The sequence below is a fragment of the Chiloscyllium plagiosum genome, chromosome 23, assembly GCF_004010195.1.
Source record: "Chiloscyllium plagiosum isolate BGI_BamShark_2017 chromosome 23, ASM401019v2, whole genome shotgun sequence".
Lineage (NCBI taxonomy): Eukaryota > Metazoa > Chordata > Chondrichthyes > Orectolobiformes > Hemiscylliidae > Chiloscyllium > Chiloscyllium plagiosum.
The window spans coordinates 1,984,960-2,006,723 of record NC_057732.1 but is presented as its reverse complement, the minus strand read 5'-3'; the positions used below and the strand labels follow the sequence as shown (position 1 = coordinate 2,006,723).

The window sequence follows — 21,764 nt, the reverse complement described above, 5'->3', positions numbered from 1 at the left end:
CCTCCTTAGTCACCTTCTCAGAGAATTCAATAAGGTTTGTGAGGCACGACTTGCCCTTCACAAAACCATGCTGACTATCCTTGATCACATTATTCCTATCCAGATGTGCATAAATCCTATCCCTTACAATTCTCTCTAAGACTTTGCCCACAACAGAAGTGAGACTCACCGGCCTATAGTTACTAGGGTTATCCCTCCTCCCCTTCTTGAACAAGGGAACCACATTTGCTACCCTCCAGTCTTCTGACACTATTCCTGTAGACAATGAGGACATAAAAATCAAGGCCAATGGCTCTGCAATCTCCTCCCTTGCTTCCCAGAGAATCCTAGGATAAGTGCCATCAGGCCCAGGGGACTTATCTATTTTCACCCTTTCCAGAATTTCCAACACCTCTTCTCTACATACCTCAAAGTCATCCATTCTACTTAATTGTGACTCAGTACTCCCATTGACAACAATGTCCTGTTCCTGATTGAATACTGACGAAAAGTATTCATTCAGTGTCTCCCCAATCTCTTCAGCGTCCACACGCAACGTACCACTACTATCCTTGACTGGACCTATTCCTACCCTAGTCATTCTTTTATTCTTGACATACCTTTGGAAAGCCTTAGGGTTTTCCCTAATCCTACCAACTAAGGACCTTTCATGTCCCCTCCTTGCTGCTTTTAGCTCTCCCTTCCTGGCTACCTTATAACTCTCAATCGCCCCAATTGAACCTTCACCCCTCATCTTTACATAGGCCGCCCTCTTCCATTTAACAAGGGATTCCAATTCCTTATTAAACCACGGCTCACTCACACGACCCTTTCCTCCCTGCCTGACGGGTGCATACTTATCAAGGACACTCAATAGTTGCTCCTTGAACAAGCTCCACATATCAATTACGCCCTTGCCTTGAAGCTAACTTTTCCAAGCCACACATCCTAAGTCATGCCTCACCGCATCATAATTTCCCTGCCTCCAGCTATAACTCTTGCCCTGTAGTGCACACTTATCCCTCTCCATCCCTAGTAAAAGTCACCGAATTGTGGTCACTGTCCCCAAAGTGCTCACCTACCTCTAATTCTAACACCTGGCCTGGTTCATTACCCAGAACCAAATCCAATATGGCCTCACCTCTTGTTGGCCTATCTACATATTGTGTCAGGAAACCCTCCTGCACACATTGGACAAACACTGACCCATTGAAGTATACACACTTCAAGCCACTTTCCTGTTTACAGGCACCCTCCTTTGAAATTGATGCCATGTTCCTAACCTCCCTACACTCCAGGTCCTGCACTCTAAAGCTACAGTCTGGGTTCCCATACCCCTGCAGAGTTAGTTTAAACCCCCCCCAAGAGCACTAGCAAACCTCCCACCAAGGATACTGGTGCCCCTCAGGTTCAGGTGTAGACCATCCTGTTTATAGAGGTCCCACCGTCCCCAGAAAGAACCCCAGTTATCCAAAAACCGGAATCCCTCCCTCCTGCACCATCCCTGTAGCCACGCATTTAACTGTTCTCTCTCCCTATTCCTCGAATCTCTATCACGTGATAACAAACCAGAGACAACAACTCTGTTCGTTCTAACGCGCTTTTAAAGGGGAAAAAAACCTACCCGGCTGCCCCTCTGGTCTTCGTCACTTCCCCCTGCTGCTCCCGCTCTTTCTGTCAAGAGAAAAAAACACCGTTGCCCGCTACTGGTGAGTAATTTTAAAACAAACTGTGAGTAACGAGGACAGGCTCCATGCCAGTGGCCTGAGCCCCGTTACTTACCCCTGGTAAGTCGTCCCCCCCACAAGTATCCAAAACGGTATACTTGTTCTTGAGGGGAACGGCTGCAGGGGGTCCCTGCTCTGGCTGCTTCCTCCCAGTCCCCCTCACTGTCACCCATCTATCTGCCATCTTTGGAGTTACTACTTCCCTAAAGCTCCGATCTATGACCCCCTCTGCCTCCCGAATGATCCTAAGTTCATTCAACTCCAGCTCCACGGTCTTGGAGGAGCTGGAGATGGGTGCACTTCCTGCCAGTGTAATCAGTAGGGACGTCCATGGCATCCCTCACCTCAAACATGTTGCAAGAGGAACATTGCACTGCCTTCACTGCCATCTCTCTGAAAGTAACCTTTTATATAAAAAAAACTGGGTCTAAAGAATACAACAAGCAAAATGCAGCACTTACCTACTTACCACAACGGGTCTTATTATTAGGTTAGAGGAGGAGGGCGGGTGGGAGACACCACCTCTGTAGTGCCTCAGATTCTTCTCCTGCGCATTTTTAATGGGGAAAAAAAACCTACCCGGCTGCCCCTCTGGTCTTCGTCACTTCCCCCTGCTGCTCCCGCTCTTTCTGTAAAGAGAGAAAAAAAAACACTGCTGCCCGCTACCGGTAAGTAATTTTAAAACAAACTGTCTTACCTTAGCTGCTGCTCGCACTCAAAGTGACCGTTGGCGTCGAAGGGTGAGTATTTATACTCACTGCTTTCCTTCCCGGCTGCCCCTCTGGTCTTCGTCACTTCCCCTTGCTGCTCCCATTCTTTCTGCTAGGTATAGACAAGATAGATTGAGTGAATCCTCAGAGTATAAAGACCATAGGAGTATACTTAAGTGGGAAATCAGGAGAGCATAATGGAGACATGAGATAGCTGTGGCAAATAGAGTTAAGTAGAATCTAAAGGGTTTTTACAAATAAGTTAAGGACAAAAGGGTAACTAAGGAGAGAATAGGGCCCCTCAAAGATTAGCAAGGCAGCCTTTATGTGGAAGTTCAGGAGTTGGTGTGATACTAAAGGACTATTTTGCTTCAGTGTTTACTGTGGAGAAGGACATGGAAGATATAAAATGTAGAGAAATAGATGATGACATCTTGAAAAATGTCCATATTACAGGGGAGGAAGTGCTGGAAGTCTTGAAATGCATAAAAGTGGACAAATCCCCAGGACCCTTGCTGAGATATTTCTATCATTGATAAACACAGGTGAGGTGCTGGAAGACTGGAGGTTGGCTAGAGTGTAACCACTATTTAAGAAAGGTGGTAAGGACATGCCAGGGAAATATAGACCAGTGAGCCTGACACCAGTGGTGGGCAGGTTGTTGGAGGGAATCCTGAGGGACAGGATTTACACGTATTTGGAAAGGTAAGATTTAATCAGGGATAGTCAATATAGCTTTGTGCGTGGGAAATCATGTCATACTAACTTAATTGAGTTTTTTTAAAGAAGTAACAAAGAGGATTTATGAGGGCAGAATGGATTATGTGATATATATGGACTTCAGTAAGGAATTTGACAAGGTCCCCCATGGGAGACTGTTTAGCAAGGTTAGATCTCATGGAATACAAGGAGAACTAGCCATTTGGATACAGAAAGGGCTCAAAGTTAGAAGACCTCAAAGGTGGTGGTGGAGGGTTGTTTTTCAGACTGGAGACCTGTGGCCAGTGGAGTGCCACAAGGAACATGCTGGGTCCACTACTTTTCATCATTGATATAAGTGATTTGGATGTGAACACAGGAGGTATAATTAGTAAGTTTGCAGATGACACCAAAACTGGCAGTGTAGTGGACAGCGAAGAAGGTTACCTCAGACTACAACACGATCTTGATCAAATGGGCCAATGGCTGAGGATTGGCAGATGGAGTTTAATTTGGATAAATGTGAGGTGCTGCATTTTGGGAAAGCAAATCTTAGCAGGACTTATACACTTAATGGTAAGGTCCTAGGGAGTGTTGCTGAACAAAGAGACCTCGGAGTGCAGATTCAAAGCTCCTTGAAAGCAGAGTCGCAGGTAGATAGGATAGTGAAGAAGGCTTTTAGTATGCTTTCCTTTATTGGTCAGAGTATTGAGTGCAGGAGTTGAGAGGTCCTGTTGCAGCTGCACAGGACATTGGTTTGGCCACTGTTGGAATATTGCGTGCAAGTCTGGTCTCCTTCCTATCGGAAAGATGTTGTGAAACTTGAAAGGGTTCAGAAAAGATTTACAAGGATGTTGCCAGGGTTGGAGGATTTGAGGTATCGGGAGAGACTGAATAGGCTGGGGCTGTTTTACCTGGAGCATTGGAGGCTGCGGGGTGACATTATTGAGGTTTATTATAGAGGGGCATGGATAGGGTAAATTGACAAGGTCTTTTCCCTGGGGTGGGGGAGTCCAGAACTAGAGAGCATAGGTTTAATGGTGAGAGGGGAAAGATGTAAAAAGGATCCAAGGGACAACGTTTTCACACAGAGGGTAAGACCATAAGACACAGGAGTGGGAGTAAGGCCATTTGATCTATTGTGTCCACTCTGCCATTTAGTCGTGGCTGATGGGCATCTCAGTGCCACTTACCCGTTCTCTCCCTGTATCCCTGAATTCCTTGTGAGATTAAGAATTTATCAATGTCTGCCTTGAAGACATTTAATGTCCTGACCTCCACTGCGCTCTGTGGCAATGAATTCCATAGGTCTGCCCTTCTCTGGCTGAAGAAATGTCTCCTCATTTCTGTTTTAAATTGACCCCCTCTAATTCTAAGGCTGTGCCCACGGGTCCTAATTTACCTGTCTGATGGAAACAAATTCCCAGTGTCCACCCTTTCTAAGCCATGCATTATCTTGTAAGTTTCTATTACATGCCCCCTCAACCTTCTGAACTCTAATGAACACAATCCCAGGATCCTCAGCCGTTCATCGTATGTGAGGCCTACCATTCCAGGGACCATCCATGTGAATCTTTGCTGGAAACGCTGCAGTGCCAGTATTTCCTTCCTGAGGTGTGGGGCCCAAAACTTGATACAGTATTCTAAATGGGACCTAACTCGAGCTTTATAAAGTCTCAGTAGCACATTGCTGCTTTTACATTCCAACCCTCTTGAGATAAATGACGACATTGCATTTGCTTTCTTAACCATAGACTCAATCGGTAAGTCAAGCTTTAGAGAATCCTGTACTAGCACTCCCAGATCCCTTTGTACTTTGGCTTTAGGAATTTTTTCACCATTTAGAAAATAGTCTGTCCCTATATTCTTTTTTCCAAAGTGCAAGACCTCACCTTTGCTCACTTTGAATTTCATCAACCATTTCTTGGACCACTCTCCTAAACTGTCTAAATCTTTCTGCAGCCTCCCCACCTCCTCAGAACTACCCGTCTGTCCACCTAACTTTGTATCATTGGCGAACTTCGCCAGAATGCTCCCAGTCCACTCATCCAGATCATCAACACTGAACCCTGCAGGACACGACTTGTCACTGGCTGCCATTCCAAAAAAGAACTTTTATCCCAACTCTCTGCCTTCTGTCAGACAGCCAAAGCTCAATCCATGCCAGTAGCTCATCTCGAACACCATGGGCCCTCACCTTACTCAGCAGCCTTCTGCACGGCACCTTATCAAAGGCCTTTTGGAAGTGTAGGTAGATAATATCCGCTGGGTTTCTCTGGTCTAACCTACTTGTTACCTCTTCAAGGAATTCTAACAGGTTTGTCAGGCACGACCTCCCTTTACTAAATCCATGCTGACTTGTTGCAATCTGACCCTGGGCTTCCAAGAATTTAGAAATCTCATCCTTAACGATGGATTCTATAATTTTACCTGCAACCAAGGTTCGGCTAATTGGCCTATAATTTTCCATCTTAATCCTTTCTTGAACAAGGGAGTTACAACAGCAATTTACCAATCATCTGGGACTTTCCCTGACTCCAGTAATTTTTGAAAGATTATAATCAATGCCTCTGCTATTTCCACAGCCACCTCCCTCAGAACTCTAGGATGTAGCCCATCGGGGCCAGGAGATTTATCAATTTTTAGACCTTTTAGCTTTTCTAGCACACTCTCTTTTGTAATGGCTACCATATTCAACTCTGCCCCTTGACTCTCCTTAATTGTTGGGATATTACTCATGTCTTCCACTGTGAAGACTGACATAAAGTATTTAAGTTCATTAAGCATTTATTTTCTTATCTCCCATCACGAGCCTTCCTGCATCAATTAGGAGTAGCCCAATTTCTACTTTTGCCTCTCGTTTGTTTCTTATGTATTGAAAGAAACTTTTACTATTATTTCAATATTGCTAGCTAGCTTATCTTCATATTTGATCCTCTCCTTCCTTATTTCTCTCTTTGAGTCTTCCCAGTCTTCTGATTTCTCAATGCTCTTGGTCAGTTTATGGGCTCTCTTTCTTTCTATGATACATTTCCTGACTTCCTTTGTCAGCCATGGCTGTGTAATCCAAACATGCCCCCCGTCCCCGGATAATCTTTCGTTTCTTTGGGATGAACCTCTGTACTGTGTCCTCAATTACATGCAGAAACTCCTGCCATTGGTCCTCTACTGTCTTCCCCACTAGGCTCTGCGTCCAGTCGATTTTCGTTAATTCCTCCCTCATTTAACTGTATTTAACTGTAACGCCATTACATCCGATTTTGCCTTCTCTTTTTCGAATTGCAGTCTGCACTCTACCATATTATGATCACTGCCTCCAAAGTGTTCCTTACTTTAAGATCTTTTATAAATATGGCTCATTACATTATACTAATTCCAGAATAGCCTGCTCCCTTGTGAGCTCCATCACAAGGTGTTCCAAAAAGCCATCCTGTCAGCATTCCATGAATTCCCTTTCTTTGGATCCACTGGCAACATTATTCACCCAGTCCATTTGCATATTGATGTCCCCCATGGTCACAGTGACCTTGCCTTTCTGACATGCCCTTACTATTTCCTGGTCCATCTTGCTTCCCTGGTCCTGACCACTGCTGGGAGGTCTGTACGCAACCCCCATTATTGTTTTTTTGCCTTTGTGGTTCCTCAACTCCACCCACACAGACTCCACATCATCTGACCCTGTGTTGCTCGGTGCCATACATTTAATTTCATTCTTGACTAACAAGGCAACCCTGCCCCCTCTGCCCACCTCCCTGTGTTTTCGACAAGTTGTAAATCCTTGCATGTTTAACTGCCAGTCCTGAATCCCCTGCAACCAACGTCTCTGTGATGCCTACCACATCATAATCATTCACGATTTTTTTTGCTGTTAATTCATCTACTTTGTTCCAAATACTACGAGCATTCAGGTAAAGCACCTTAATGCTAATTTTCTTATCCTCATGATTTCCATCACCTCTAGTAGTATGTCCTAAGTTATCCTTCCTTTTTGCTTCATTCTTAGTCTGCCTCGAACTTAAAATTGCACCCATGCTAACCTGCTGCTTATCTTTCTACTTGACTCCATATTCGCTGTTGTTTTCCATTTCCCTTCCCCCGACTCACAAGTTTAAAGTCCTAGTGATCACCCTATTTATTCTTTTCACCAGAACACTGGTTTCACATCAGTTCCGGTGGAGACCATCCCATCGATACAGATCTCCCCGATGCCAAAACTGATGCCAATGTCCCATGAAATGGAATCCCTCTTTCCCACAGCAATCTCTCAGCCACGTGTTTATTTCTCTAATTTTCTTACCCCTGTGCTAATTAGCATGTGGCATAAGGTGATGCGTGTATGGAATGAGCTGCCAGAGGAAGTGGTGGAGGCTGGTACAATTGCAACATTTAAAAGGTGTCTGGATGGGTATTTGAGTAGGAAATGTTTAGAGGGCTACGGGCCAAGTGTTGGCAATTGGGACTAAATTAGGTTGGGATATCTGGTTGGCAGTTACGAGTTGGGCGAAAGGGTTTGTTTCCATGCTGTACATCTCAATAACTCTATGACAGTAAAAGCCATAGTATTGTCGTACTGGCAAACCTCCCTGCCTGGACATTGGTGCATTTTTCTGGTCATATTCCAGGAACAGAATGACTGAATGAAACTCCACCATTTATGTTCTGATCTGAAGCGAGAGTCTTTCAGATCTCTCAATCCTGCCACCATCACCTCTCTGCTATAGGGTTTATGTTGTGTATGTCTGTGTCTGTGATGTTGGGGGGTTTGAATTCCTCCAGGAAGACATCTTGTGCTAGACTGGGAGAAAGTGAACACTGCAGATGCTGGAGATCAGAGTTGAAGATTGTGGTGCTGGAAAAGCACAGCTGGTCAGGTAGCATCTGAGGAGCAGGAGAGTCGACATTTTGAGGATAAGCTCTTCATCAGGAATGATGATTCAATCCTGAAGAAGAGCCGATTCTCCTGCTTCTCAGATGCTGCGTGACTGGCTGTGCAAAAAGCACACTCTTTGATCTTGTGCTAGACATCATGTGCAAATGCTGTTGGACATCAGTGGTCACACCTCCTTGACAGAAAGCAGATCCAGTTACAGTGGCAAGGGAACCTCAAAAACTGGGGATTTCCCTGCTGTTGCAGCCTTCATCTGTCATTGCAGCCATTGATATCATGAAAATAATTTCTGCCTGAATTATCATTGAGGATAATTTTAGGATTGTGCCTTGTCTGGTTCCTGCCCTCTCACTTTACTGCCTGAGATGGCCCTGCCAGGAGTTCAGAAGTCCCAATGGCATCACTCTTGATCTACGGAACACTCAAATCTCTTCACTATCACAAGGTGGTAGTCCACGGCAAGGATGTCTGGGAATCAGTTATTTCAGTTGGCTGGACAGCTGGTTTGTGTTGCAGAGTGATGCCAAAAGCATGGGTTCTGTTCTCACACCGACGGAGGTTACCATCAGGGTGTCCCTTTTGTGACCTATGGTCTGGTAGGTTTATGGCATGGATTGCCACCTTGCCGCAGTGGAGAAGCTTGCATGTTCCATTGATCCTGAGATTGATGCCGTTAGGAGTTCTCAACCCATGCTGGTTTGGAAGCCTATGGTATTACCTCCCAACAGAACAAAATCATGAAGTTACCCCAGTGAAGGAACTTTCAGATCTCCTTCATGGTCACTGTGTATAATCTGGAGAGGGAAACAGTCTAAAACCTCACTCTGGAAGGCAGGCAAGGTCATTAAGGTACTTGGTGAATAATTTCTGTTCATTTACCCGTGTCTGTGCAGAAACTCATGTTGACAACTGAAACCACATGCATGTAGCAAGGTCGTTTTTGATGCAGCTTCAATCATATAAAATTCATCTCTTTAGGAGGGTAAATGGACCATTGCCGAATTATGGTTAATATTAGATTAATCTGTTTCTTACAGGAGGAACACTTCAACCTGGTGGGGCCACCATCTCATGTGATGATCTTGTGATACTAGCGGAAGCAATGTTTGCATATACCTGTACCCCTTTAGAGGTACGTGTTAAGATTTTTACAGCAAATATTTCAAGTCGGGACTTTGTATTGAAAAGGTGCACCAATTATTTAGTTTGCCGCAATATTTGAAACTTTAAAATGCTTGTTTAGTTTAGCAACATGGAGAAAAAAAGGAATTAAAATCCATAATAAGAACAGAAGGTGATGGAAATGCTCAGCAAGTCTGGTAACATTCTCTTAGAGAGAGACAGAGATAAGGTGGAATTTAATGGTTATATTCATGGACTTGTTCCGTGGAGCTGATAGCAGCCTTGCAACAGCCATCTCCCAGAGCGCTGTCTGGTTTTGATCCCAGCCCTGCAGTTTGCTGGCTTCAGACATGGTTTCCCAGGCCCTGCAAAGAGAATTCTTCATAGGAATCTCTCCTGCAAGACAAATGTCCCACCTGCAAGCAGAGCTGGCTGACCATTCTTCAGTATTGGCAGTGCTATTTTCAGTGGAGGCCACTACTGGTACCTCAGAAGGCGCAAGGCAGAAGATCATCCTTGGAATCTCTGTAACACAAGTAAGGAGGAGTAGAACTGCAGGGGTCAATGAAGGAGGCCCCAAGGAGAGGAAGACAAGAGAAGGGGTGTCAGTGTAAAGAGGCAGATATTCCTGTGGATCTCTCCTTTTCCACTAGCTTATGACAGGCAACGTCTAGCACACAGGTTCTATAGGCCAGGAGACATAGAATCATAAGAGTCATACATACCAAAACTGCTTTCCAGCACTTGGCCCATTGCCTTGAATGTTATGATATTTCAAGTGCTTATTCAAGTACTTTTAATGTTGAGGTTTCCTGCGTCTACTACTCTTCCAGATAGTGCATTCCGGAGTGCTACCACCTTCTGGGTGAATAAAATATTTCTTTAAACTCCCTCTAAACTTGTTGCCTTTTACCTTTAAAATTATGGTCCCTTGTTATTGACCTTTTAACTAAGTTGAACAGCTGCTTTCTTCCCACTCTGTTTCGTAATCAGCCTTCTCTACTCTACAGAAAACAACCCAAGCCCATTCAGTCTCTCTTCATAGCAGAATGGTTCAAACCCAGGCAATATCTGGTGAATGTCTTCAGCACACTTCAGTGCAATCACATTCTTCCCAAAGAGTGGTATACATAATTGCCCACAGTACATCAGCTGTGATCTAACTAAAGTTTTGCACAGCTCCTACATGGCCCACCCTTCTCTTATAATCTATGCCATGACTAATAAAGGCAAGTCTTCTGTATACCTTAACTACTGTATTAACCTGTGAACAAGCACCCAAAGATCCCTCTGTTTCTGAGTTTCCCAGTGTCCTGCTTTGCACTGCGTACACCTTGTCTTGTTATTTCTTCTAAAGTTTATGGCCTTACACCCATCTGCTACTGATTTATTCAATCAATCCATATATATCCCCTGTAACATAAGACCCACTATTAACCAAATGGCCAACTTCATGTGATCCACAAACTTAACTATTAAACCAGCCTCCACCCTCTTCGCAAACGATAAGGGACCCAGCATTGATGCTTGTGGAATGCTAATGGGCACTGGCCTCCAGTCACACAAACTGCCTTCTACCATCACCCTCTGTTTCCATCACTAAGTCAACTTTGCATTCACCTTGCCAAGTTACTTGGCTCCCATCTGCCTTTATGTTCTTTATCAGTGTCCAATGTAGGATCTTGTCAAAGGCTTTACTGAAGTCCATATAAACTACATCAACTGCATTACAATTGTCAAACACTTAGTTACCTCCTCCAAAACTTCCAGCAGATTTGTTAGGCATGACTTCAGTCTGAAAAAGTCAAGCTGATTATCCCTGATCAAACCTTGCCACTTCAAGAGGAGATGCATTCTGTCCTTCAGAATTTTCTCCATTGGTTTGCCAACCACTGATGTGAGACTCATTAGTTTATACTACCCTTCTTGAAAAATGGAACCACGTTGTCATCCTCTGGCACGTCCTTTGGCCAGAGAGGAATTTGATCCATCACCCATGTAATTTCATCCCTCCCCTCCCAAGCAGCCTGGGATACAACTAATTCAAAACAGGGGATTTGTCAACTTTTAAGCCTGCCAACAATCTGCATATAACATAGAGCATAGATCAGTATAGCATAGGAATAGGCCCTTTGACTCACGATGTCTGTGCTGATCATGATACCATTCTAAATTAATCTAATATGTCTGCACGTGTTCTATATCCCTCTATTCCCTATCTTTTTGCCATGTCTGTTTAAACGCCTCTTAAATGTTGCTATCATTTCTGCTTTTACCCCCTCCCCTGGCAGCACAATCCAGGCACCTACAAACCTCAGTGTAAATAAAAAATCTCTCAATTTAAACCTATGCCTTTAATATTTGGTATTTCTACCCTGGGAAAAAGACTCTGACTATCTACCCAATTCATACCTCGCATAATTTTATATGCTTCTATCAAGTCGCTCCTCAGCATCCGAGGATCTCGTGAAAAAATCCAGCCTCTATTACTTCCTCACTCCCTATGTTAATCTGCTCAAGAATGCCACAGTTGGTCACCCTAAATTCTGTACTCTCATCTTCCTCCCTCTTAGTGAATGCAGAAGTGAAGTAGTCATTTAACACCCTATCACTGTTCACCATTTTCAAGCACAGATTGCCCTTGATCTCTAATGGGCTGTATTATTTCCTGTTATCCTCTTCATCTTAATATACTTATAGAATACCTTCAAATTCTCCAGAGTTTACCCACCAGAGTTTTCTCTTGTCCCCTCTTTGGTTTCATAATTGCTTTCCTTAGCTCCTCCCCTCACTTTCAAAACACCACGAGTCCCTCTGTTGATTTGTTCCCTTTGTATCTGCTAAAAGTCTTTCCTTTCCTTCTTATCCAGTTCTGAATACTCCTAGATATCATGGCTGTCTAGGCTTGTTGCTTCCACATTTCACCTGAAAGGGAAAATGTTGCACTTGTCCTCTCATCTATTCCTTTTTGAATGCCTTCTACTGTTCTGTTGTAGTTTTTCCCACAAGTAGCTGTTTCCAATCTACTTTGCCAGACCCTACATTATTTTAATTAAATCTGCCTTCCCACAATCTGAAGGCTTTTATTTCAGAACATAGTTTTCCTTTCCTGTAACAAACTTAAATCATACTTTGTTGTGGTTGCTGTCACTTAAATGCACCTCTTCTGCTACCTCGACTACCAGCTTTGTTCCCCAGAATTAGGTTGAGCAGCGTACCATCCCACATTGGGTCTTCTACGTGTTGGCATAAAAAGCTCTCCTAAATACATTGCAAAAATCAAACTTGTCTAAAATCTTTACATTGTGATCATCCCAATTAATGCTGGAGAATTTGAAATTCCCTAAAATAATTAACCTATTTTAGTATTATTATTTTTAAACGCCTCAGTGAATTGCCTAAATATTTGCTTCTCTAGTGCTGGCTGGCTGACTGCTGCAAATGTATTACAGGGTCCCAAACAATGTATCTGCCCCCTTTTTATTTGTAAGCTTTATCTTTTTAAAGTTAAAAAATCATACAACACCAGGTTATAGTCCAACAGGTTTAATTGGAAACAAACTAGCTTTCGGAGCGACGCTCCTTCATCAGGTGACAGTGGAAGGCTCAATCTTAACACACAGAATTTATAGCAAAAATTTACAGTGTGATGTAACTGAAATTATACATTGAAAAATTGATTAAGTCTTTCATCTATTTGAATACCATGAAAGTTTCACTTCTTTCATGTGTAAATCACAAAACAAGTCCTCCAAGGCAAGCAGAGGCTGATAACTAAGTTTGGTACCCATAGGGAGGGCCTCAACCGGGACTTTGGGTTCATGTCACATTACAGGTGACAACCATTGCACTATATATATACACACACACAGACACTCCTCCACACACACTCACGATCTTCTCTCTCTCTCACGGACACACATATACACAGACACCAACAGACATACATTCCCACATGCACTCCCTCACAGACTTAAGACACTACACTCAGTACACACACACACATACACTTTCTCACACTCACAACCCCCAACCCAAAAAAACGCACTCACACAGACAGACAAAGACCCACATGCACACATATATTTTGTGGGGTGAATTTGTACTTGCAGGGTTACATTGTATTTTGCTCAAAAACTGCATGCATTCATGTAAAACTCCGTTATCTCACTTTTTAGATTAGAATCAATCTAAACATCGTGGCATAGTCAGAGAAACAGGGGGCTAACACCTTCAACATATTGTCTAGCTATCACCCATTGTTAACAGCTAACCTGAGAATGCACTTTAAAAAAAAGGTTTTTAATTTACACATGAAAGAAGTGAAACTTTCATGGTATTCAAACAGATGAAAGACTTAACAATCAATTTTTCAATGTATATTTTCAGTTACATCACACTGTAAATTTTTGCTATAAATTCTGTATGTTAGGATTGAGCCCTCCACTATCACCTGATGAAGGAGCATCGCTCCAAAAGCTATGTGCTTCCAATTAAACCTGTTTGACTATAAGCTGGTGTTGTGTGATTTTCAAATCATATCTTTTAAAGCTTCATTTCAAGACCCTTCCAAGGTATTGTCCCTTCCTACTGCAGTAACTGACACCTTAACCAATAATGCAACACCACCTACTCTTTTACACTCTACCCTGTCTTGCCTGAAGATCCGATACCCTGGAGTGTTCAGTTGCCAGTCTTCCCCTTCTCTCGACCACATCTGTGATGGCAGCACTAGTACAATTTGACATGGCCTCCAGCAGATGCTCAAGTTCCAAGACTCCGCACTCAAGCTGTTTGTACTGGTGGCACTTCCCACACACTCACCCACGCAGCCAGAAGCATCTAGGAATTTTAATATCCTGTCAATAGCACAACAGATTGGCTTCAGCTCGCCTGTCACATTCCATTAAATTTAAAAAAACCTTATATTTAAAGCAATGGGAGACCCAAATTCAAAAGGCTAAAAAAAACTATGGAAACAGTTAAAGACAACGTGTCTGTATTAAAAGTGTAAATTTCAGTAGAATATTTTAAAATGATTAGTTTAGATTAGATTAGATTTCCTACAGTGTGGAAACAGGCCCTTCGGCCCAACTAGTCCAGACTGACCCTCCGAAGAGTAGCCTAACCCAACCAGACCCATTCCCCCTAACTAATGCACCTAACTCTACGGGCAATTTTAGCATGGCCAATTCACCTAACCTGCACATCTTTGGACTGTGGGAGGAAACCGGAGCACCCGGAGGAAACCCACGCAGACACGGAGAGAATATGGAGTTCAATGTAGCTAAGTGTGAGGTGATTCACTTTGGTAAGAGTAACAAAAAGATGGGGTACTGGGCTAATGGTCGGATACTTGGTAGTGTGGATGAGCAGAGGGATCTTGGTGACCATATGTATACAGATCTTTGAAAGTTGCCACCCAGGTAAATAGTGCGGTGAAGAAGGCATATGGCGTACTGGCTTTTATTGGTAGAGGAATTGAGTTCCGGAGTACTGAGGTCATGTTGCAGTTGTATAAGACTCTGGTGCGGCCGCACCTGGAGTATTGTGTGCAGTTTTGGTCGCCATACTATAGGAAGGATGTGGAGGCACTGGAACGGGTGCAGAGGAGGTTTACCAGGATGTTGCCTGGTATGGTAGAAAGATCGTATGAGGAAAGACTGAGACACTTGGCGCTGTTTTCACTATTATGGGCATTTAAGCGGGCATTGGATAGGCATATGGGGGATAGTGGGCTAGTGTAGGTTAGGTGGGCTTGGATTGGCGCAACATCGAGGGCTAAAGGGCCTGTACTGCGCTGTATTCTTCTATGTTCTATGTTCTATGTTCCACACAGACAGTAGCCCGAGGCTGGAATCGAACCCGGGTCCCTGGCACTGTGAGGCAGCAGTGCTAACCACTGAGCCACTGTGCTGCCCCATGGTAAAGAATAGTAGAAATTTCAGAAAAGGTAGAAAAGAGAAATACTCACCTGCTAATTATTTATCTGTGATGTCACACTGGCATAGAACATAGAATGTTACAGCGCAGTACGTGTCCTTCGACCCTTGATGTTGCACCGACCTGTGGAACCAATCTGAAGCCCATTACACTATTCCATTTTTATCCATATGTTTATCCAATGACCATTTAAATGCCCTTAAAGTTGGTGAATCTACTACTGTTGTAGGCAGTGCATTCCCCCCCCCCCCACTACTCTGAGTTAAGGAACTACCTTTGACATCCGTCCTATATATATCACCCCACAATTTAAAGCTATGACCTCTTGTGCTTGCCATCACCATCTGAGGAAAAAGGCTGTCACTGTCCACCCTATGTTTCACTTAACATGTTCACTTAATGTCACAAGGCTGCTGTGGCCTATCTCTCAGTTCCTTTCCCTGTAGTGGAGCGAGAACCAATTCCTACACGGCAAGGAAGGGCAAAAGCAAACGCAAACAAGCGAACAAACACCTGTTCCACATTCCCCTAACTCACCACTAACTAAACTCCCCAGCCTTGCACTCGATCTTCAACTGTGTTCATTTATAAAGCTGCACTTAAGAACTCCTAAAGCACTTAGAATTTATACATTCGTGATCTGTTTCGACAGAACTGGTTTAGTCCTATTGGCTTGCTACCTATTGAGCTTACACAATGGAGGGTATTGCCACCCTACCTAAGCCTAAAATTCAGTTGACAAAAAAGAAACTCACCACTTAAACACTACTTTCCAAATGCTTTTAATAATACACTACATTAGAGTAAAACACAAAATTTAAATTCAGAAGTCCAAAATTTACATTGTACCTCACCACTGACCAAATCCCACAGACTTGCACTTGATCTTCAGTTGCACTCATTGCCCAACTTGTTGGACCTATTTATGAAGCACTGCAGGCAGGGGCTGTGGATCTTCAGAAAGATTGTTGCATACCTGTGAAAACAGGATTTTCAGACTACTGAACTGAGGACATGTGGAGGTCATGTCTCAGCCATGGACCTTTGTGCCATTGGATCCTGTCAGTGTTGACTACATTGGACATTAGGGAAATCATCTGGTCTATGACAACCAAAGCCTTTCCTGGCAAGGCAGAAAAAAAAGCATGATCAACCCCAACCAACTGTGTCCATTTGATTCACAAACATCTCTACTGCAGATCCTTTCTGGCAGTCACTTGATCTTACACCAAAATTGTAGAACCTGCTACCGAAGACTTTTGGCTGAGTCTGGCTGCAGTTTTGCAAAAGGTGACCACATTCTGAAGGTAGTTGCCATTTGCAATCTCATTGTGGTCTCTATGCAGAATCCTTCGGCCTCAATAATAGTGATGAAACTTCTTGATTTATTCTCATTTGATTTGATTTATTGTTGTCACGTATACCTAAGTATGGTGAAAAATTTTGTTTTGCATGCAGTACAGGCAGGTCATGACATACAAGGATATACAGCTCATAGGGTAATTGAATAGAGTGAGGCATACAAAGTTATGGCTGCACAGGATGTGTACAAAAGGAAGATCAACATTTAGATTTGAAATTTCAGAGGTCCATTCAGCAGCCTAATGGTCAGGCTTTGGTAAAGTTAAGGATATTTCATGAGGCATTGGGAAAAGTGGGCATACTCTCAATCTGCAAATCTTCCACAGTTCTCCAATAAGAAATACAAGCAGGGAATGCTTCAGGAGGTTGCCAAACAATAAGTTGTAAAACCCATTCTAGTGAATGTTGATCCAAGTTTTCCACATTAACCTTTCAGAAGTGAAAGGATTGTCATGGAGTAGAAGGTCCAATTAGAGATTCATTGATGAAGGCAGATAGCATGCCTGGGATACAAAATGTATACTTTGCATTGGATTTATCAAGCCACAAGACTTTGCCAAAGCTATGATAAACCTAGAATTTGTTGGGCTACTGGAAGAGATAAATAAAAGGCAAAGGGGAGGTATTGGAGACTGAGTACTTAAATTACATTAATCATTTGCTCCAAATGAGATGCTGCTAGGTTACTGGGGAAAGTAGTAGTAGAAATTGTGGAGAGACCACTGTCTTCCAATTCTTCTTAGATATGTGTGTGGTGCCAAAAGACAATGTGATTAATACTTTTGCATCCTCCTTCAAAAAGAGAAAGATAAACCCGTTAATTACTGACTTGTCAGTATGACATAATTGGTTGTAAAACCGTTGCAAAACCCCCATAAGAAAATCAACATCCACTTGGACAAATGCAGACAAATGAAGAGCAAGCAGAGATTTTTATCAGGTAAATGCATGCTTGATTTGCTTGCTTGTGTTGTTTTATGAAGAAGATGAATATGGGGAATGCAGTTTATGTTATGTACATGAACTTTGATGAGGCCCTTGATAAATCAACATAGAGGAAAATGCTGATGGCTCTCAAGGGAAGTGGAGGAGTCTGGCTTGCAGAGGATTTTGTATTTCCTGTTGTGCTGCAGATTTGGTAGAAGTACAATTGTAACTGATATTGAGGCTGCACCTTTGTGTGAGCAGATCATCTCATCAAATCCTCTTTTCTCCCTGTGAGGTTGTAGCAGTACTCGCTGCTAAATCCAGGAACTCTCACTCTAGAGTACTTCTAGAAACTTTGCAATTGTAGTTCCCTTTTCCTTTAATTGGTGTTTGACTTTTTGAGTAGTACAGTACATCGTGGGCGGCACAGTGGCACAGTGGTTAGCACTGCTGCCTCACAGCGCCTGAGACCCGGGTTCAATTCCCGCCTCAGGCGACTGACTGTGTGGAGTTTGCACATTCTCCCCGTGTCTGCGTGGGTTTCCTCCGGGTGCTCCGGTTTCCTCCCACAGTCCAAAAGATGTGCAGGGTCAGGTGAATTGGCCATGCTAAATTGCCCGTAGTGTTAGGTAAGGGGTAAATGTAGGGGTATGGGTGGGTTTCGCTTCGGCGGGTCGGTGTGGACTTGTTGGGCCGAAGGGCCTGTTTCCACACTGTAATGTAATCTAATCTAATCTAATGTAATCTAATCTAATCTACAAGTGCGTAACCCCTTTTGCAATTAAATGTTTTGTTGAGTGATTTGCAAATTTTTTGAATGGATCTGTTTGGTCCATATTTGGTTATTGGTATTGTGTCAACTGATAGGGCTACATTAGACCATCAAGCCCGCTTACAATTTGAAAACCTCTGTCGACTGTCTTTTCAAACCTTCTTCTTGCAAGGAAAACCTTTCCAGCCTCATAGACTCTCTGCAGTGTGGAAACAGGCCATTTGGTTCAACAGGTCTACACCGACCCTCCGAACAGTAATCCACTCAGACCTCTTCCCTTACCCTATTACTCTACATTTACTCCTAACTAATGCACCTTACCTACACATCCCTGAACACTTTGGGCAATTAGCATAGCCAATCCATCGAACCTGCACATCTTTGGACTGTAGGAGGAAACTGGAGCACCCAGAGGAAACCCACGCAGACACCGGGAGAATATGCAAACTCCAAGCAGATAGTTGTCCGAGGTTGGAATTGAACCTGGGTTCCTGGTGCTGTGAGGCAGCAGTGCTAACCACTGAGCCACCTGTGCTACTTCAAAATATCCTCATAACTGAAATTTCCTTTCCTAGGACTTTTCTTGTAAATTGTTTCTGCACTCTCTCTAACACATTTGTTTTGTCAATGCAATTGAAAATTTTTATTTCCATTTCTAGGGCTGTAGTCCAGATATCGACATGGTTGTGGATGCTGTTCTTTTTCTGTGGCAGAAGTGCAAGACAGTTCTACAGAAAGGCAACTTTGGGGTTACTGGTTCCACAAAATTTTTAAAGAAGCTTGATAACCTTGGAAAGGTACGAGCAATTATTAACCTCCAGATTTAATATATGAGGCATGACAAATGCAAAACGCTGTGCTTGTAGGAAATCTGTAATAAAAATAGAAATGCTGGAAGTACTCAGTAGTTGAGGTGAGAATGTTAGATAGAGAAACAATTTACATTTCCTCAGAAATGCAATCTCTTTGAGATTAACTATTTATCTCTAAGTACAGAGGTGTGATAATGTGGAAATGGCAGGGTGTGGTGACTGGTGGTAGGATTTGTGAATTGGAGTGGATGAGATGAGTGTTAGGTCATGGTGGTGGATAGGGTGTGGGAGGCAGAGATGATCTAATGACGTAAGGAATAATGGTGCAATGTGTATGTTGATTGTGCAAGTCAAGAACTAAAGGCATGAAAGAAGGATTTGACCCAAATTGCGGCAAAATATCAAAGAAGGAGGGAGGCATGAGAAGTTTGGAAAAGAGGAGAAGACTCACGTAGTGCTGGAGCAAGAGGAGTGTGTATGAATAGTGGAGCTCCATACCTAGCACCTCCTGATAAACGTTTCCATTTCAAGAAAGTATTTGAAACCATATATTTTTCTCTCCATAAATGCTGCCTGATCTGCTGAGTTTCTTCAAGTTGTATTTTTATATTTGTAATCAGTGTTCCCAATAGTTTCTTCTTCTTTGTGGTCATCCAAGGTCCATATGTGAAATGATCCTCTGGAACTAGCACGCTGTTCATTCTGATCTTTGGAGCAGCCATGCAAATTATATTACCTGTGTTCATCTAAATTGTTTATTGTTGATGTCAGTAAGAAATGCAATAATAACTATGCAAATACCTCCAAATGTATCACATCATTTAACAGCACTGTCTGGATGGAAAATACCTTTGCATTTAAGTTTGACTCAGTACATCAATGTGCTTAGCTTTGAGGGGAAAAGTTGCATTGGTTTATTTATCTGCATGTCATGTAATTCTGAGTACATTCAGAAAGAGCGGGCTGAATTAGAGAGGTGAGTTCAGAGATGGGGGTGAAATGGGGTTGGTGAGTGATTGTGAGGAAAGTTTGGGAAGAGATCCAATTACTTTTCCAACTCCAGGAAAGCTTGCAGGTAATGAACAGTTTAGTTTGTGCCTCCACTCTGAGATCAAGACAAAGGAAACTCTGTGACAGGGTCGAAGACAGGATAGATTGGATGAAAGAAAAGATAGTCTTCCAGAGCTCAAGGGAATGGAGGTAATGCAAGAAAAGGGAATGGAGGTAATGCTGTGGGCGGCACGGTGGCACAGTGGTTAGCACTGCTGCTTCACAGCGCCAGAGACCCGGGTTCAGTTCCCGCCTCAGGCGACTGACTGTGTGGAGTTTGCACGTTCTCCCCGTGTCTGCGTGGGTTTCCTCCGGGTGCTCCGGTTTCCTCCCACAGTCCAAAGATGTGCAGGTCAGGTGGATTGGCCATGCTAAATTGCCCCTAGTGTTAGGTAAGGGGTACATGTAGGGGTATGGGTGGGTTGCGCTTCGGCGGGTCGGTGTGGACTTGTTGGGCCGAAGGGCCTGTTTCCACACTGTAAGTAATCTAATCTAATCTAATCTAATCTAAAGTATGTGATGAAAACAGATTTGCTATCTGTGAAAGTGGAAGTCAGATAAACATGCAAAGATCAAAAAACAAAATAGGGTTCAGAATTTACAGTCTGAAATTGTTGAATCCATGCTTGGCAATATGATAGACAATAATGCACCTAATTAAAGATGAGATGCTGTTTCTCAAGTTGGTGTTGAACTTCACTACAACAGTATAGCATTCTGAGTGAAAGTGAGGTGGAGAATTAAAATGACAGGACACAGGAAGGTCAGGGTCATGCTTGTGGGCTGAATGGAGATGTTTCACCCAGTTTGCATTTGGTCTCCCCAGGAGATGGAAGGTCATCAATCTTTGTCTGTTACTGTTTCTGCAGATGTTGTCTGGCCTGCTGGATATTTTCAGCATTTTCTGTTTTTATTTCAGACTTCGAGCATCTTCAATATTCTGCTTTTCAGTTTGTGAATGTGCATGTTCTCTCCAGCTCTTTCTATTCATTATTTTACTGAGGATATCTGTAACAATATTTTTCAACCTTTTGGATAGGAATAATTTCCTTTCTTTGGTTTTCTGCACTTGTTCACATGGTTAACGTCAATGCGTTTACTTGGTTTCTTTCAGTGGTTGCATATCCTGTCCATACTTCAGGAAGTGACTATTTGGTGCAACTTAGGAGACATTGACCCTGTGCTGATGGTCGATATTACACTGTACTCAGCAGGGTTGCTTGAAATCCTGGCTGACTCCAGTGTGAAATCCAAGAGAAAGCCAGGTACGATCTTTAATTGAAAGAACTGAGGACGCTATGATTCATAAACAATAATAGAAATTGCTGGAAAAGCTCAGTAGGTCTGGCAGCATCTGTGGAGAGAAATCAGAGTTAACGTTTTGGATCAAGTGGCTCAAGGGAGGATCCTGAGTATTCTGAGGAAGAGTCACGTGACCTGAAGCATTAGTTCCGATTTCTCTCCACAATTGCTGCCAGACCTGCTGAGCTTCTCCAGAAATTTCTATTTTTGTTCATCATCTCTAATCATTGGTCTCAAATAGATGATGAAAAATTAGCTATTTTATTGTTGACAATGTGTGTTTATATATAGTCGCAAATTTTATGGCCATACATATTATAACTGTAAAAACAAAAGAGGAAGAATAAATACTTACATTTATGTCGAGCCTTTCACAATCAGGAGGTCACAAAACATTTTATAGCCAATCATTTTGAAGCATAATTTATATTATAGAAGCAGCCATAGTCGCTTTGTATATAGCTATGTCCC

The 21,764-nt window shown here is 42.9% G+C and overlaps 1 protein-coding gene across 1 annotated transcript in view; it reads left to right on the top strand.

Moving 5' to 3' along the window:
* cfap54 (cilia and flagella associated protein 54) overlaps positions 1–21,764 on the top strand; it is a 296,945-nt gene that overhangs the window by 81,580 nt on the left and 193,601 nt on the right. Inside the window, exons 13-15 of the mRNA XM_043713181.1 lie at positions 9,041–9,135; positions 18,789–18,926; positions 21,106–21,256. Of these exons, the coding sequence (XP_043569116.1) occupies positions 9,041–9,135; positions 18,789–18,926; positions 21,106–21,256 (384 nt within the window). The remainder of the gene's footprint in view (positions 1–9,040; positions 9,136–18,788; positions 18,927–21,105; positions 21,257–21,764) is intronic.